The sequence below is a fragment of the Spodoptera frugiperda genome, chromosome 26 (genome assembly GCF_023101765.2).
Source record: "Spodoptera frugiperda isolate SF20-4 chromosome 26, AGI-APGP_CSIRO_Sfru_2.0, whole genome shotgun sequence".
NCBI classification, from domain to species: Eukaryota; Metazoa; Arthropoda; class Insecta; order Lepidoptera; family Noctuidae; genus Spodoptera; species Spodoptera frugiperda.
Genome location: NC_064237.1, coordinates 217,485 through 234,516, shown reverse-complemented (window position 1 = coordinate 234,516; position 17,032 = coordinate 217,485). Strand labels below are relative to the sequence as shown.

Sequence of the window (17,032 nt, the reverse complement as noted above, 5' to 3'; positions counted from 1 at the left end):
CTGGCGCGGGAATCGAATGCGCGCCACGTGAAGTCTCTACTATGACTATAGGACACACGTCGCCACATGTAGATATATGTATACGTGGCATGGCAATAGGCGGTATTGCACAAAGAGTAACAAACATCCAGACGTCCTCACGAAGTTTCATAGTTATGTTAGCAGGAAGTAAAATATCATCGTCTTCATAGACACTAAATATTAATTCTGATTCTTTTAAGTAATAGTCGTAGTGTAGAGGTAGAACTAATGTAAAAGTACTAATGAAAAGTACAGAAACGTGGCTTTCAAGTAACATGGCCCAGGTTCCAAAAGTGAGATTACAACGGAGAAGAACTGGCAAGTAATGTAATAATGCGAGTGGGAGGAGCGCGTGTAGAGTGCGTGTGTCGCAGGTGTTCGACGAGGTGTGCGTGGAGCTGGCCATGGCGCTGCTGCAGCTGCTGGCGTGGGCGCCGCCCGAGGAGCTGCTGTGGCGCGCCACGCGCGCGCTGGCCCGCTTCGCCGCGCACTCGCACGACGTGCCGCAGCTCATCGCCATGGTGGGGCCCGACCCCGCCGCTTTCAGGTACCGCGTCCCGCCGCGCCCCCGTCCCGCGCCCCCGCGCCCCGGCCCGCCTCTCACCGTGTGTGTGTTGCAGGGGCACGAGCCCGCGCGTGGACGAGCAGATAGACCTCATCATGAAGAGAGTGAAGTGAGCCGAGCGAGCCGAGGTCACCCCGGTCACTGGTGCTGTCAGGCCACGTCGTTATGGTTACCGTTTGCAAGTCTTTCTGTTTATTTAATTAGTACTGGATACTAGGCGGTGCTCGAGGGGTGTAGGTTTGTATAGACGCGCCGCTCCGGCTCTATTGTAAATAATACGAATACCTGTTAGTGCTAATGTTATATTAATGTTAAATTTAGTGTAAGTAGCTTCTAATGAGCTTAATCTGTATAAATTATATACAATTATACACACAAATTATTTATATACAAATGCTGCATGCTAACACGTGGCGGCTATCGTGCATTTACACATAATGTATGCTTATTATAAATTTAAAAGAATTTAATAAATGTTTGGTATACTGGCTGTCGGTTGTGTTATTTGCTATGAAGCAGCGCGAACGCGCTAAGGACCTCCTGAAGTACATACATGTTTCTAGCGCTCAACGAAGCTATCAGATGTTACAAGCAACACAACTCCTGTCTTATGTGTTTGTGAGATGTACGTTGGAGTCCACACCGACATGGCTGCGTGGACCGACCCTCGCTCGCTGTATCAATTCGCTGTTACGTGGCTGATCGAAGTAACATACTGATGTTATATCTTTCAGTTGTAAAACGCTAATTAATTGGAAGATGTGTGTGATAGGAAGAGGTACCTAGTACCTAGGTAAATACATGTGCATTGTCGGGCTCTAACTGATCAAAACTCACAGCAAGACACAAAACCAACACCGATGTTGTAAGTAGTTGGAAGTACCAAAGTGACTTGTTTGATAAATATACGTACAAAGTTGTAGGGACTTAAATAACCTTTAAAAATACTTGCTCTTTTAAATTAGGTAGCTCATTTACTCGTCTACAGGATATGACGTCGATGGCTGTAAATGACGCTAAGGCCTGTGCCTGCGGGAGGCGGCGCGACTGGTTGCAGGGTGAGTGAGATCATAAGTACATAGCTTGATAGTAAATGTTCATGGCCGCGCCGCCAGCAGACGAGCCGCCCCCCACAGTCAGTTGGTTGCCAACCAAGCTGACAGCAGGCGAGGTCTCCTTCGGAAAACTGTACAGTGTTTGGTTGCGCGGCTATTCGTGCGCTCAGGGTGTCCTAATGGAATCGTAGCTCTGACATTGAGGCGCGAGCTGCTCGCGTTCGTCACGTGGCGGTTATTTGTTGAATAAATAAATAATATATCGTTATAGAGGCTCCAGTCGCTTTAAAGCAAAACAATGACGACGAGACTGCAGCTGTACTGCCAGTTACTGCAGGGAGTGCAGGGAGTGCAGGGCCGCTTCCGATGTTCCATGGCAATCATGTAGATAATTGTTACAAAATGGAGGCTTCATTCGCAACCGACCTGCCCACGTCGGTGCGTGCGTACCGGCGTGTTCGTTCGAGCGCCAGTTTTTCAAGTTTCGCAAAATGCTAATACAATCGTATTCTTACATTTTAAATGGTGATTAAAATATTAAGTAATTTGTTGTGTTAGCTTACGGAACTGCCAGTTTCGATATCAGCACAGCAGCGACCGCTGGCGGGTCGCAGTACCAGTACGCACGAACAAACCATGTGCGCAGAGCTACAGTTTACTACATTGTGGGATATACAGATAACAATCACAAATACTAGGAGATAAATAGCTACCTGCCACTATATACAGCTAACCGTGTCAATGTCGCTGCAACTATGCCACCACAATATTTGTATGGAACTATCTCCGGAACATCATGGACATTTAAAACAAAGGAACCGCCTTCAATTTTCTTTGCTGTCCCCTTCTTTTCAGTCAAGTATTATCCCTAAAACCTTCTCTTTAGTCTGAAAAATATTTTGCTAAAAACCGCATCAAATCAGTTCAGCCAAACGCGAGATAATCGTACACACATACAGGCCAAACCTCCTTTTTTAAAGTCGGTTAAAAATGTAGCGAACTGCTAGGGAGTCCTTGCCGGAGTCTGTGTTTCCTGATGGGTATAACCTGGGTGTCTTCAAAGCCCGAGTGAATAGGTTGCTTATGGGCTCCACTGTAGGCCGCATCATCACTTATCAACAGGCAAGATAGAGGCCAAACGACGGCCTATTAACTGAAAAAAAAAAATGACGTGAAAAGAGAATCGGTCGCGATAAGGCTGTGTGCGCTTGTTCACACACGGAGCCGTCGCGTTCACTTGATGGACGTTATCAGAGCCAGCGCGTAGTTCCGGCATTGTTATGCTGCAGGTACCTACTACACCGACGTGAATGAACATCTTACACTAGCAGTAGTATCACTTGTATACACACCTCGCACCGCGGGGGCTTAGCTGCGTCGTGTACACTCAGCATCCAACACTCTGGAAACTAATATATAAATGGAAACTAATATACGAAAATGTCGATAGGTAATATCAGTACAAATAAAGAAAACTAATTATTCCATTTTGAATACAAAATACTTCAGTACCCCATATATTAATACTTCGCTAACTGGAGGATCTACATCTTGCCGCAGTCCTTGACTTAGGTGTAGATAGGTAAGTACGTAGCGTACCCATACCTAGGTACTTAGTAAATAAACATTACACGTAATTGAACCGCTGCTGGAAACTAACCAAACTATATAGTTTAGTCGTAAAAAATATGTGCGTACCTAACAATAATAAAGTAGTACTGCGCCACATAAAGTTTACAAAAGAAGTTGTCGCAACTGGTTGCTTTATAAACATCGAAGAGTTTCTGCGACAAGTTGCGCGTGCACTGCTAGCGCAGCGGCTGAGCACGGAGCGCCGCGCTGTGTGAGGTTGTTCCTCTTCTGGGTGTGATGTGTAATTCTGTATGTTTGTAAACGCACCGCGACACGAGGGTAGCGCTGCACTAGCTGACCGCCAGTGCGTTACTCACCTGCCGAGTATCTGAGCATTTGTTCGGAAAACGTGTGTAGCTATATATGTAGTTCAATACATGATTAATATTAATTTCACGGATACATTGGACGCTACTTTAACGCATTGGATACTGCAGTTGTACATCACATATGAAACATCGTAAGTATGGGTAGTAAGTGTTTTGGTTCGTTGGTGTTGGTACGCTGGTTGCTACGTACATAGTTCTACATAAATATCGTTTGTAAAACTATATATCAACGGGAATTTCAATTCGTATTTGGATGCCATCACATTTGTCTTCTTATTATGGTTTACGTATCTCACGTAGGTACGGTTGACTGGCAGCAAACTCGTCGCAAAGTTGCGCGTATCCTGGAATTTGTCAATCGGGAAAGGTTTCCCTTTCTCATTCATTACCACTACAGTAATGGACTGCATACTTAGGTAAAGTCATTTTATTCTACGCACAATAAATGGTCAAATTCCTAAACATTTTAAGGGAACTTTAGGTATAAGTACTAAGTAGGTGCTATTCCTAATACTAATATTAACAATAAATATGTAGTATCTTGGCTCTTTGTGTTCTAACGACGTCAATTAGGCGCCATTAATCTCTTACAACTGGTTTTTCAATGACGAGGCAGTCACTGATGTAATGAGTGTATGTGTTACAGCCAAAGTAATAAATCTTGATATTATATATACTGTCTAGCAATTATATATAACGACTACTCAATTTAGATAAAGTGATAAATGACACAAAATTAATCACATTAACTAGCAATTTTATATACTGTCTTCGAAGACTTGGATAATGTAATAAAACGAGCAGCATGCAAGCAAACATGCAGCATGTAGCAGGCAGGGTTTCTGTCATAGCTCCGGCGCTGCGGGCCTCCGGCGGCCCCACGCGTGCTAATCGTCGCAGACGGCTTTAGCTCACCACCGCAGCTTCGGCTTGTTGGCCGGCTTCGCCGGCCAGCCTCAGCCACGGTGGCTCGCTAGCAGCCTCCTGCTCCTCAGCCCGCGGGCCGCCTCGGTCCTAGGCGCCTACACGATTTTAAATTACACTCTAGGGGTAGGACAAACAAGACTACGTGGAGTCGGTTTTGTAGCAATTCGGTTCTGTCAATAACTTCTGTTGCACAGCATATTAAAATTTTAACCAACATTATTATTTAATTGTTACAGGAACTTATAGCAAATTAGTTTGATCGGAATTATGTATAGGGCACTACAAGTTCACTACCATCATTTCCTACATAAGTCATTAGGCCTACTAACGTTATGCGACTCAAATTTATGCCAAAACGAATTAGTCTTTGATCTTAAAGACTAATTTTATTCTTACAAGTTATTCTTACTAGTAAGAGTCTTGTGACATTTTGAGTTACACATGTATTATTACTTTGACTAACTTGGACTTCCTATTATGAATAATGTCTAGATAAAGTGATTAATTTATTACATTATCTAGTGAATTTGGTATTTATATACAATTATTCATAATGACCAGTCATTATTAATAATTACTATTTAATCACTCTGACTGTAACATATGTATCAAGGATGAATGAACGTAGGTATTTACTGCGAGCCAGCGAGAGTCCACGCCCCGAGACCCCTCCGAGGTATGCACGTAGTTGTTGGAGGTTCAGGCAACATGCAGTTCTGTGAAGCAGGCGGCGGGCGGCGGGCGGCGCGCGGCGTGCCCGGCCGGCGCCCGCTACACTTGTTTACGTCCGCTCGACTAGGGACAGCCTAAGGCGGCCTTACCTATGATGTTGTTTGTGAATTATACGCGAAACTTGCTTCATCTGTGACACCACTTATGCGAGGTTTGAGTAAATCACTTTAAAATTCAAATCCATTTGGAGCACGGATCTCTGCGTGTGCGTGTGACTAGTGAGACGGACCATTGCCTGAGTCTTTGTGAGTTTCACTTTATGGACATCCTTACTAGTGTGGCAAGTGCAAGTTGTGATTGCAGAACTGCTATCTGCGAAGACGGCATCAGCTGACGCGGAGCAGGTGACCCTCGCTCGGGACACGCAGCGCCGGAGCCGGCGCAGGCACACGGGTGCTACGGATCGCGGTATCTACGCTGTTTGCTGTGCGCTGTTTACACATCGGAATGGTTTACTGATATCGAGATAATGAATTAAATTATAACGAGCGGTAGCTCGCCCGTCTGAAAGCACAGTGCGTTTCTCTCGGCCGTCAGAGGCGGATTCGGACGCGCAACTAGCACCTATATATCAAAAAACTTTACAACAAATTAATAAAAAGGAAATCGGTGCGTACGTAAACAAAAGTACGCATAGGTCGTAAGCTAGACACCAGCGGGTCGTGGCAAGCTAGCATGGAGGAGGAGGGCCTGCCGGTGTCGTGGCGCGGCGCGGGCGACAAGGCGGGCGGCTGGGCGCGGCTGGCGCGGCGCCGCGTGCCGCTGCTGCGCTGGCTGCCGGCGTACGACCGCGTGTCGGCGCTGGCGGACCTGGTGGCCGGCGTCACGCTGGGCCTCACGCTGGTGCCGCAGAGCATCGCCTACGCCTCGCTCGCCAACCTGCCCGTACAGTACGGCCTCTACTCGTCGTTCGTCGGTATGTGCCTAACGTGAAACTTTACATTTTAGCCACGGGCTTTTATAAAACATCAACAAAATAGTGGTTCCTTTAATTTGTAGCTTTCTTTAAAACAATAACTTCACGAAATCGTGTTTATTTCCCGCGAAAGAACATAAACCTATCTAGGGATAGCAAAATAAATGTTATAGGTACTAGGTACATACATATATTAAAATACAATGGCGGAGCAACTTAAAAACAAAGTCGTCCATTATATACCTACGTGTAACTTATTGTTAGATACTGTTTGACTAATCCTATTGATTACATTAGAGCAGGGCTGGCCAACAGGTCGATCCCGAGAGCATTTTTGACCGATCGCGGACCAGAAATTAAGAAAAAACTTCAAAATTTTTGGTACGCGTACACATAAATATTTTGTATAAAAGGTCGATCGCGAGGAACTTTTTGAAAAAAAAGTCGATCACGAGTTACTACATATAAGTTGGCCACCCCTGCATTAGAGCCTATTGCGCCAGTGACACAACGCTTCTCTGAGGTAACAGTGAAAGGAATAGATTAATTAAGGAGTAATGGCTTGTACGACTCTAAAATATTACACAATTTTGATATTATATAACTTTATTCAAAATGATATGTATTAGATTATTTTTTTTAATATTTTTAAGTAAGTACCTACTAGTTTAACCAGAGTGACGTCATTCGTAGTAGACCCTGTGCATGCATTATTTAGTACAACAGTATAATGTTCGCAGGATGTGATACATGTGCACACACAGATTGTCACTAAGTTATATTAATGAACGAAATGGACGAACGGTATACTTGTATACTTAATACATTGGGCACTACAATTAAATTCTTTCAAAGTAATGTTTATTGGAAACTAGTACACGTACCTAGATAGTGTGCTGCACCTCTCTTTAATAGAATAGCTAGTTCCAACACCACAGAACAATGCCTAGTTTGTATTATTATGAAAACACACGGCGGTGTTTACAATAATATGTCACAAGTGTGGTCGTTTCCCGGCGCGTGACCCTCGCGTGGTTTTACTTCAATACCGTTTGGGTTACGCCGTACGCGGCACCCACAAATTATTTTATTGACACATTCTTAAAGACGAACATCGTACTGTTCGTAATTTCGTCCCTATATTTGACTTGTTCAATACACTACACTGAACTTGCCGCTGTAGGCAGATGATAGTACAGACATTTGTGTATACCGCGGATAGTTGCCTACTGTTTTACATCGTCGTGTACTTTTTCTGAAAACATAAAAATAGAAGTAGATTAGCAAATGAGCAGACGAATCGCCTGATGGTTAGCCATAGACACCTGCGACAAAATGCTTATTAAGCTAATTTTAAACTCTTTCCGTACGGTCGATTGACTATTCCAAATCTTGCACGTCGACGAGATTGAGGGTGGGAAATTGTATTTGTTCTACGCGCAACTGACTGCGCTGCGCACTACTCTCTACGTAGAGACAGAGTAAAGACCGTAGTCTGTGCTACGGACTACGCGCTACGGTCTGTGCTATGGACTACGCGCTACGGTCTGTGCTACGGACTACGCGCTACGGTCTGTGCTACGGACTACGCGCTACGGTCTGTGCTACGGACTACGCGCTACGGTCTGTGCTACGGACTACGCGCTACGGTCTGTGCTATGGACTACGCGCTACGGTCTGTTCTACGGACTACGCGCTACGAGTTACGCCTGTAACCACCGCAACTTAAGTGTAAACAGAACTAGGGCCTATTGTAGGACCATGGCTTATACATATAGTCTTGTCTTGGCAATATTTTACACAAAAAATATTAAAAATGTTTTTGTAGGATACTCCATGTTAGTCGCGTCTAGTTATATGTCGATGAGATTAATGAAAAATACGATATATTATGATATTATAACATTCATCATCATCTTACAGCCATAAGACATCCACTGCTGAACCTCCCCCAATGACTTCCAGATAGGCCGGTTGTAAGCGACCTGCATCCAGCGGCTCCCACAAATAAATGTAAATACCTCAGGGCCTCAAGACGACAGTCTAGTAACCAATGTGTGTTACCAGCGATGACCCAGGAACTGAACGTGGTCTGTCACTGTGGGCTTTATAAAGAAGCTCAAGGTCGCTCAGCGCGCTATTATAACATTGTAGTATGTAATGTAATTTAAAACGGGATACAAGCACAAACACATCATCAAATATTGTCGGTCGAGAAGTTGGCTTGTCGCAATGTTGGCTTGTTCCGTAGCTTACGGTTGTGTGCAGGAACCATGCTGTACGTGGTGCTGGGCACGGTGAAGGAGGTGTCCATCGGGCCCACCAGCCTCATGGCGCTGTTCACGCTGCAGATCTGCCGCGGCCTGCCCGTGGAGTTCGTGGTGCTGCTCACCTTCCTGTCCGGCTGCGTCGTGCTCATCATGGGGCTGCTGCGGCTGGGTGAGCACCTACGTCCCGGCGATGTCGTCCAGTGACAAACTCAGTAAAAGAACAACTTGTTTTCAACAAAACGTCACAACGAATCTGTTTACTACTTACACTTATCGCACATTATTTACGATATGCCTGAACATTTTAATTTCACTTAATCTATCTAAATATTATGCAAACATTTACTTAACTGAGTAAACTACTAAAGTCGTTGTGTGAACAACATAGTAGCTAGGCAAGCGGAAGTATTCACGGTAGTGGCTTACTGTCGGAGCTTGGTCACAGCTAGAGACGTGGGGCCAGGTGTGCATCACTCGCACACTTGACACAATACAGAAATGATGACACAAGTGTTGTGGATAGTAAATTATCGTGTATCGTGTACGGTGTGTCAGGTTTCCTGGTGGAGCTGATATCTCCGTCGGTGACGAGCGGGTTCACGTCGGCCACGGCTATCATCATCGTGGCGGCGCAGCTCAAGGGGCTGCTCGGGCTGAGCTTCACGGCGGAGTCGGTCGGCGACAACATTCGGCTCATCGTCACCAAATGGGACGACATTCGCTACGCGGACTGTGCGCTGGGCGCCGTCTGCTGCACCGTGCTGCTACTGCTGCGGGTACTGTGTGTGTGTGTGTGTGTCTGTGTGTCTGTCGGTCAGCGCGTCACTGACAGTGGTGCTCTCCTTGCAGAAACTGAAGGACGTGCGCGTGCGCAGCCCCCGCGTGGCGCGCGCGCTGTGGCTGGTGTCCATCAGCCGCAACGCGCTGGTGGTGCTGGCCGCGTCGTCGTTCGCGTACCTCACGCACCACCCCAACCAGCCGCTGTTCAAGCTCTCTGGTACTGACCGATACATATTAGTGCATCTGAATATGGTCTATACATCTCACTGATAATGTTGCCAAATATTAAAAAAAAATTGGTATCCCTTCAATAATTTGAAATCCCTTCATGGTAAACAAACAAAGGTTATCCATTTTGCTCAATTTTGTATATATTATAAATACATACATACATACTATATATTATAAACAATCATTAACAATTTTATTTTAGCAACTACCTACTACTGCTAACAGCCGAATACTGATAATGTCCGACTCGATCGTGGATACAACAAGATTGTGTAGTAGACAGTAGAATGCGTAGTAAGTAGAGGTGTGTGGCAGGTCGCGTGGAGCCGGGCCTGCCGCGGCTGTCGGTGCCGCCCTTCAGCGCGTCCGTGGACAACAGCACCGTGACCTTCGTGGACATGGTGCAGCAGCTGGGCTCCGGCGTCATCATGCTGCCCATCGTCATGGTGCTCGCCAACATCGCCATCGCTAAGGCATTCTGTAAGTGGCGGGACGGGCCGCGCCCGGCAGGCGGTCGGCGAGGCAGGGAGTGAGTGAGAGCGTGTTGCAGGCGCGGGCGGGCGCGTGGACGCCACGCAGGAGATGGTGACGCTGGGGCTGTGCAACATGGCGGGCGCGCTGGTGCACGCCATGCCCACGTGCGGCGCCTTCACGCGCTCCGCCGTGTCGCACTCCAGCGGCGTGCGCACGCCGGCCGCCGGCCTCTACTCCGGTACGTACCGCGCGCGCTGCACTCGCTGCACCCGCTGCACCCGCCGCACTCACTGCACTGCTTGTGCTTGCAGGAATCATCACTCTGCTGGCTCTGATATTCCTCACGCAGTACTTCTACTTCATCCCGAAGGCGTGTCTGTCGGCCGTGCTCATCTGTGCGGTCATATTTATGGTCAGTACTTGTAATACTTATTTCAACGATCAAAAACGGTAAATAACGGACGATAATACGGATATCGTTTTATCAGTAATAAGAAAATGGATTTAAAGATAACAGATTAAAAAAAATAAAAGCAAAAAATAAATGTCTTACATTATTCATACACACATGTAGGTACGTTGTACTGATAGCAGCCCACCCTCTGATCGGTAAAAGTTTAACACGTTTCGTGAATCGATCGCATTCGAAGAAGTAAACGTATCAACATTCCTGAAACTTATATGTATGTAAGTAAATGTATTATAACTATGGAAATACATACACTGAAAGTAAAAAATCCATGTATTTAGCTAGATTACAACTTAATAATATCTAAGTATCAACAAGTAATTGAGGTGTATTTCTCAACTGGTAACTTACCAAAGCCAGTTGTGGCTGAACAAATAGTATATTGGCCGCGCGCAGTGGAGAGAATATAGCAGACAGGTGGCCCCGGGCCTTGAAAGGAAGCAACCGAAATAACGCTGGGATGATGGTGATGATGACGTGATTCTGTTTCCTTATAAGCTTTATTTTTATGGAACACGAGTAATCGAACAGACGTATCACCGCTACCCATGGACACTTGAAACACCAGAGGCGTTACAAGTGCGTTGCCGGCCTTTTGGGGGTTAGGAATTTAAGGGTTGTTGGGGAATCGGGGATTGGGAAGAATGGGAAGGAGGAATTGGGCCTCCGGTAACCTCACTCACACAACGAAACACAACGCAAGCGTTGTTTCACGTCGGTTTTCTATGAGGCCGTGGTATCACTCCGGTCGAGCCGGCCCATTCGTGCCGAAGCATGGCTCTCCCACACTTAAACTCCATTTACTGATTTAGTATGTTGCCTCTATGGATCCTCCATAATATCTAACCTCCATCGAGTTTCTATCCACATCACATGTCTCTCCTGCCTTCAACGGTGATACCATTTTAGCATACTCTTCTTCGTGACATAGGTAGCCGATAGCGGACAACTCTCTGGTGAATAATGATTCGTGCATTCATGCAGACGTGGGCGTGCGATAACCTCTGCCAGTTTAATTCAATCTACCGTAGCGTCGCTCTTTGTAGAACAATTCCGCAGAGATAGTCCAGGGAGCTCTCATGTGAATGTACTATTCATTGATTCATTATTATTTACAATGTTGTTATTAAACTGTATTTACTCTATTTTTAGAATATCTCAGTACCCAGTAGGTATGTTTACCGCACTCTATACGTTACAACTTGCCTACAAGATGTTATACCTATGAACGTACATACGTATAAATACATAGATTGGACTTCTGTTATGATTTTTCGCAGTTTTATACTTTAAAATAACGGTACGGTAATATTAATACGGTACGATCAATACAATTACCGTATCACGTGTCGGCCGGTAGAGGCGGCAGAGTGTACAGGCGTAGTGCGCAGGTGGACGTGCGCTCGGTGGGCCGGCTGTGGCGGCGCGACCGGCGCGAGCTGGCCGTGCTGGCGCTGACGTTCTGCGTGAGCGTGCTGCGCACCGTGGAGCTGGCCGTGCTGGCCGGCGCCGTGGCCTCGCTGGCCGTGCTGCTGCGCCAGCTCATGCGCCCCGACATCCACATGCACTCCATCAAGGTACGTGCGCCCCGCGCCCCCGGGCAGCCCCGCGCCCGGGTAGCTCCGACCGGAGACGGACGACAGTAACGTGTGGGTGTCGCAGACGGCGCACGGCGAGGCGGTGCGCGTGCGGCCGGCGCAGGGGCTGGTGTACGTCAACGGCGAGCTGGTGGCGCGCCGCCTGCTGGCCGCCGCCGCGCGGGCCGCGCCGCGCCCCGTGCTGCTCGACTGTGCGCACCTCGCCATGTTGGACTACGCCGCCATGCAGGTACGCGCCTTGTACACTCTCGCCCTCACACCCTCACGCCTTCCACTGTAACATGTGACGTATACGTTTCAGGTGCTGGAGCGCCTCATAAAGAAATTGAAGGCGGACGAGCAGCTACTGATCATGTACAACGTGCCCGAGCAGCTGGTGGCCAGGTACGAGCTTCTGGAGGGAGTGGAGCGACGCGGACTGCGCGCCACGTCCGCGGCAGAGGCGCTGGCTAGCGTGGCGGCGGCGTCAGCGCCCGCGCAGCTGCCGGCCGGGGAGGAGAGCGCCGCCCTGCTGGCTGCCGCCGAGCCCGAGCCGGACGCACTGCAGCCGTAGTAGTGGCACACTGCGCCCAGCGCCCAGGCAGTGGCGGCGGCGGCAGGCGGAAGGCTTGCTTGCGTTTGGTTAACATTTTTCTGACGAAGAACAATGCTCAAAAATCCCCTCCTCATCCCTTGTAGCACTTTCAGATTTAAAGCCTACTAGCTTCTGCCAGCAGCTACGTCCCTGTTCTCGTGGGATAAATAGTATCCTGCTACTCAAATCAAAATTTCACAAAAATCCGTTCTGTAGTTTCAAAGTGGTTGACGGACAAACATCCAAACTAACTTTCACATTTATAATATTATAGTGTCACATTTGTACCAATCGAAGTAAAATAAAATACTGATGCTTGAGTGTACCTACAAGTGTGACAACAACATGCGGCGGAGACGATGTACTGGCTCGCTGGCAGGCAGCGGCAGTCTGCAGACGACCGGGGAGAGCTTCCTCTCGAGCAACCAGTCGTAGTTCGTAGTCGATGTCCCAATAGCGAGCCCTGTGGAACCGCGCGTGTGATGCGCCATCTTCATACCGCCTCAAACATAGATTAATCTGTGGATATGTGCGATATAGGATCCCAAACTACTAGTAGTTGTAATAGTTTGGTAGGTCCCTAGTCAATTAGGTCAGGAATGATGGTCAATAATGGTAGAATCTCGCAATCCGTAACATAATTGTAACTAAGTAATTCTGGTATTTTCAAGTCGATGTACTTTATTCTGATAGAAGGAGGTATAAGTTTCGCTGTCCACAATTAAATAGTGTTACAAGGCACATTTTGAGCATTGTCTTAAGTGATAACCTTAAGCTCAAGTTTGTGGGGTCGCCATCCTTGTCCTCGGCCACCAAATAGTTAAAGCCGGTTGGCTGTCAAATGTACGGAAAGAAGGAGTTGTGGCGAACCTACTAACTTGGGGTTAAGCTTCGACTGACCCGCCATATCACAAAAATGCAATACTCGGTCTTTAAACGTGTTACAACTGCGTGAGAGTTATGCTCCACCAGCCTGTGCAGACAGTGTCGCAGCTGGCAAGCGAAGTCTGGCCAATTATCGCACGACTACTAGGTTTAAGATTGACTAGTCTTACTTATACTATTTTAGCATAAAATTGTAATATAAACGAAATAAAAGTAACTTAAAATTAAACTTCAACGCTTATTATTACAGTCAATACGGTGCACGGGGCCTCGTTGCCCAATATATCTACCTATGTATAGTTTAGGTACATTACTATACACATTGTATATTATATAAATATATAGTATTAGTATTCAATTACATTTGTGATGTAACTCAATTGACTGCACGGTTGGCGCTGTGGCTGGGCAACCGGCTACCACGCAACTTGTAGCGGATTCGATTCCCGCACGGTGCAACGTTTTGTGTGATCCACAAATTGTTGTTCTGGGTCTGGATGTCATGCGTATGGGAATTTGTGAGAAAATCCAAGTGTGTGCCCTCGGGTGTAAATTAAAATACATTTGTCACATTGGCAATTTGGCATTACTCCTGTGTGAGCCGACGAAGAGTCAGCAGCGTTTTCTAATAAACCTGAGCCTTTTAAACTGCGATCTCCAATCTGCCTGCCAAACGTGGAGATTATGAAAGAAAGAACAAGTAATACATATATTTTTTTTATATGTTAAACAGTTTAATGTGTGTGGTCATCAAGCATAAGGGTTTGTATTAAAAATCTTCAGATCAGATTGATATGTCGTCAGGAAGGGGGAAAAGTTCTATTACTACATTTGACCCAAACAAACAAACAAACAGGTTACCCTTAATAATTCGTTGAAAAACAGTATTTTCACATTAGGTCCATTAAACAATCGGAATAACAACTACTATGGTCAACCTACTGTTAATCGTCTAATGTAGAGTAAGTCCGTAGGCCAGCAATCGACTGTCACTTGATTATTTCATTAATATTCATAAATTATAAATAATCGAGATACCTTGGTTTGTCATTAAACACCCCGGTAGGAAGTCGTAGCAAGTAGTTGTAATCATACAACCGTGCTTTTAATACCGTAAAACATGGCAACTTTACCATATTTTGGAACAAAAATCGAAATATATTTTTAACCATAAGACGCATAGAAACCAAAACTATATATTTAGAATTGTAGTCTATCTGGCTCACTTTACTGTAATCGTCATTATACTTATACAAACGCTTACTTTAGCCGTAGTAAAGAAAAAACAACATGGGTAAAGATACCAAATTTTTGGCAACTTTACCTACGCGCCGTATTCATCGTTTATTGCATATTAAAGAGTTGTTGAGGTACAGAGGGCTTCATCTAGGACCTCTTCGTATTATAATGCAAACAATATGAGGAAATCTATAACGGCTACACAGACAGTAGGTATAGTTGCCACGGGTTTCATCGTAATTTACATACAAATAATTTGTTACGCTCGGGGTTGTCAAAAAATGAGAATTTTTTTATGACATGTATAATAATAGTGTTTAATCTTTTGACTTTTTAATTTTTTGACTTCACTATCTCCATAGCTAATTTTAACATTACTTTCGTATACTTTTTATATTGAGCTCCGAGTTTTCTGCGGTTTTGTTTCATGTGAGCCATTTTGGCTCTAAAACAAAAGGTATTATTAAATACATTATAACTTATCACCCAGGATATTCACTATTATGCTGGGAAATTTAGTTATACGAAAATGGTTACATACACACAAACAAGGAAAAAAACATTTATTGCCAACCCTAACTGTAGGTAAAGTTGCCACAAAGCAGGCCGTGGCAACTTTACCTAACCTGTGTCAACATTACCGAAGCGATTATTTTTCAATAAATTAAAGAAAAAGCAATTGCTGACATTACAACAGTAATCCCAACTATATTATACATACAAGATCAAAATTTCACTCACCTGTGACAAATAATTTAGGCTCTGTGAGCACAATTTAGGAACTACTAACTTTTAGCACATTTTCACGTACTACACTGTAACGACCATTACTGGCATAATAGCAGTCTTACATCTATGCAAAATATAGTAAATATTTCCTTTTAAAGTCTAAAAAATACTACTATTACAAAACAGAATTCTAGTGGGTAGATTTTTAGATAAATGAGTTTATACCGAATACCTATAGTATGGTAAAGTTGCCAAGGGTCTGGTAAAGTTGCCATAGTTTACCGGTACCTAAAACATTTTTTTATTCATTCATTTTTATCCGTCATTATTAGCCGGAAGACGTTCACTGCCGAACAAATGTCTCCAAAGTCAAAATGCAGAGGTGCAGCTGCATACTGTAAATGTACACTCACTTTTCACCAGTTGTGTTATAAGTTCCATGTAATAGGGGGTGAGCCTATTGCGATATATTGAACATAATTCCTAACTCCGTTAAGTACATGGAAATCTTTCGAAAAACCGAAAAAAGCCCAGTAATACTTTGCCCGACCCGGGAACCGAACCCGAGATCATTAATACTGGAATTTGGCCTCCGGTAACCTCACTCACACAACGAAACACAACGTAGGTGTTGTTTCACGTCGGTTTTCTGTGAGGCCGTGGTGTCACTCCGGTCAAGCCGGCTCCTTCGTGCCGAAGCATGGCTCTCCCACAATTAAAATTTTAATCACAACTAGCATTTAATCACCGCAACGCGTCTATTGTACGTGTTTCATCTTCTCGTAAACAATCTAAAGTTTGCCAGCGACCTAATCAGCGAAGGTTTGCCAGAAAGATATTTATTTTAGTATCAACTGATAGGGTAGAAGTGACCCTGGGTGAAATGAGCCCACTTATGAAACCACTAAACTTAGATTATGGTTGACGATCAACGGAAAGCTCAGGGTTGGACTCGAGGCTATAGTCATTGAAACAATATTAGGCAATATCCTCGAGGAACGTAACGGAAATATGTCTTACCAGTCACGAGAACAATATGGTCGCTGCGATTTTAAAGAAATATTATGGGCGCTGACAGGTCTACCTACCAGACTATCAGATCTTTTGCATATTAAAGTTCAATCAGAATAGCAGCACATTGAGCCCCCAAATCAATAAAATGCAAAAAGCCGCAGGACGATATGGTGGGTTAAATGAAGACGTTAAAGAAACGAGGTGAAATATGAGTTTAAAGTTTGCATGGGACTAAACTACGTATTTAGAATTTGGATTTAAAACAAATAGGAACGTATTTCAGGAATTTTGCAATGATGATGAAATAGAGGTTCAAAGTGTGTTGTATAATCAACTTTCACACATGAAATTGCGGTAAACCGCTAAATATATTAATACTACAGTTTTTGATTATATTTATGCCTTTTTAATCAAAGACGACTGTACAAAAATTTAAATTCACAAAATATAAAATTCTCCTATTTGAATTCATCAAAGTGAATTGGCAACACTATTGAATGAATGGTGAGTGATTGAATTGAACTGTACCTAATTTCATTTCTGTTTCTGAGTCATCCTGGAGCTAACTTCATGTGAGCTGTGAGCTTTCATC

The 17,032-nt window shown here is 44.9% G+C and overlaps 2 protein-coding genes across 10 annotated transcripts in view; both read left to right on the top strand.

Annotated features, from left to right (window-relative positions):
* The window catches only part of LOC118264555 (tigger transposable element-derived protein 4), a 31,977-nt gene extending 30,901 nt beyond the window's left edge, over positions 1–1,076 (top strand). For all 9 annotated transcript variants that reach the window (XM_035577095.2, XM_035577099.2, XM_035577097.2 and 6 more), the window contains 2 exons: positions 396–568; positions 642–1,076. In XM_035577095.2, coding sequence (XP_035432988.1) covers positions 396–568; positions 642–699 — 231 coding nt within the window. In that variant the 3' untranslated portion in view covers positions 700–1,076. The remainder of the gene's footprint in view (positions 1–395; positions 569–641) is intronic.
* A 4,084-nt stretch (positions 1,077–5,160) lies between these two features.
* Positions 5,161–13,687, top strand: LOC118264554 (sodium-independent sulfate anion transporter). Its single transcript, XM_035577091.2, has 10 exons — positions 5,161–6,177; positions 8,446–8,616; positions 9,003–9,223; positions 9,297–9,444; positions 9,774–9,938; positions 10,009–10,170; positions 10,244–10,344; positions 11,793–11,978; positions 12,064–12,228; positions 12,301–13,687. Exons 1-10 carry the CDS (start codon positions 5,937–5,939, stop codon positions 12,550–12,552), a joined length of 1,812 nt encoding a protein of 603 aa, XP_035432984.2. The 5' UTR covers positions 5,161–5,936; the 3' UTR covers positions 12,553–13,687.
* Positions 13,688–17,032: the final 3,345 nt, after the last annotated feature.

Excerpts from the sequence above, each read along its gene's own strand:
- LOC118264554 (XM_035577091.2), top strand. The coding sequence starts at position 5,937 with ATGGAGGAGGAGGGCCTGCCGGTGTCGTGGCGCGGCGCGGGCGACAAG. Across the intron at positions 8,617-9,002 it reads CATGGGGCTGCTGCGGCTGG|GTTTCCTGGTGGAGCTGATA; the intron begins GTGAGCACCTAC and ends ACGGTGTGTCAG. Across the intron at positions 9,445-9,773 it reads GCCGCTGTTCAAGCTCTCTG|GTCGCGTGGAGCCGGGCCTG; the intron begins GTACTGACCGAT and ends GGTGTGTGGCAG.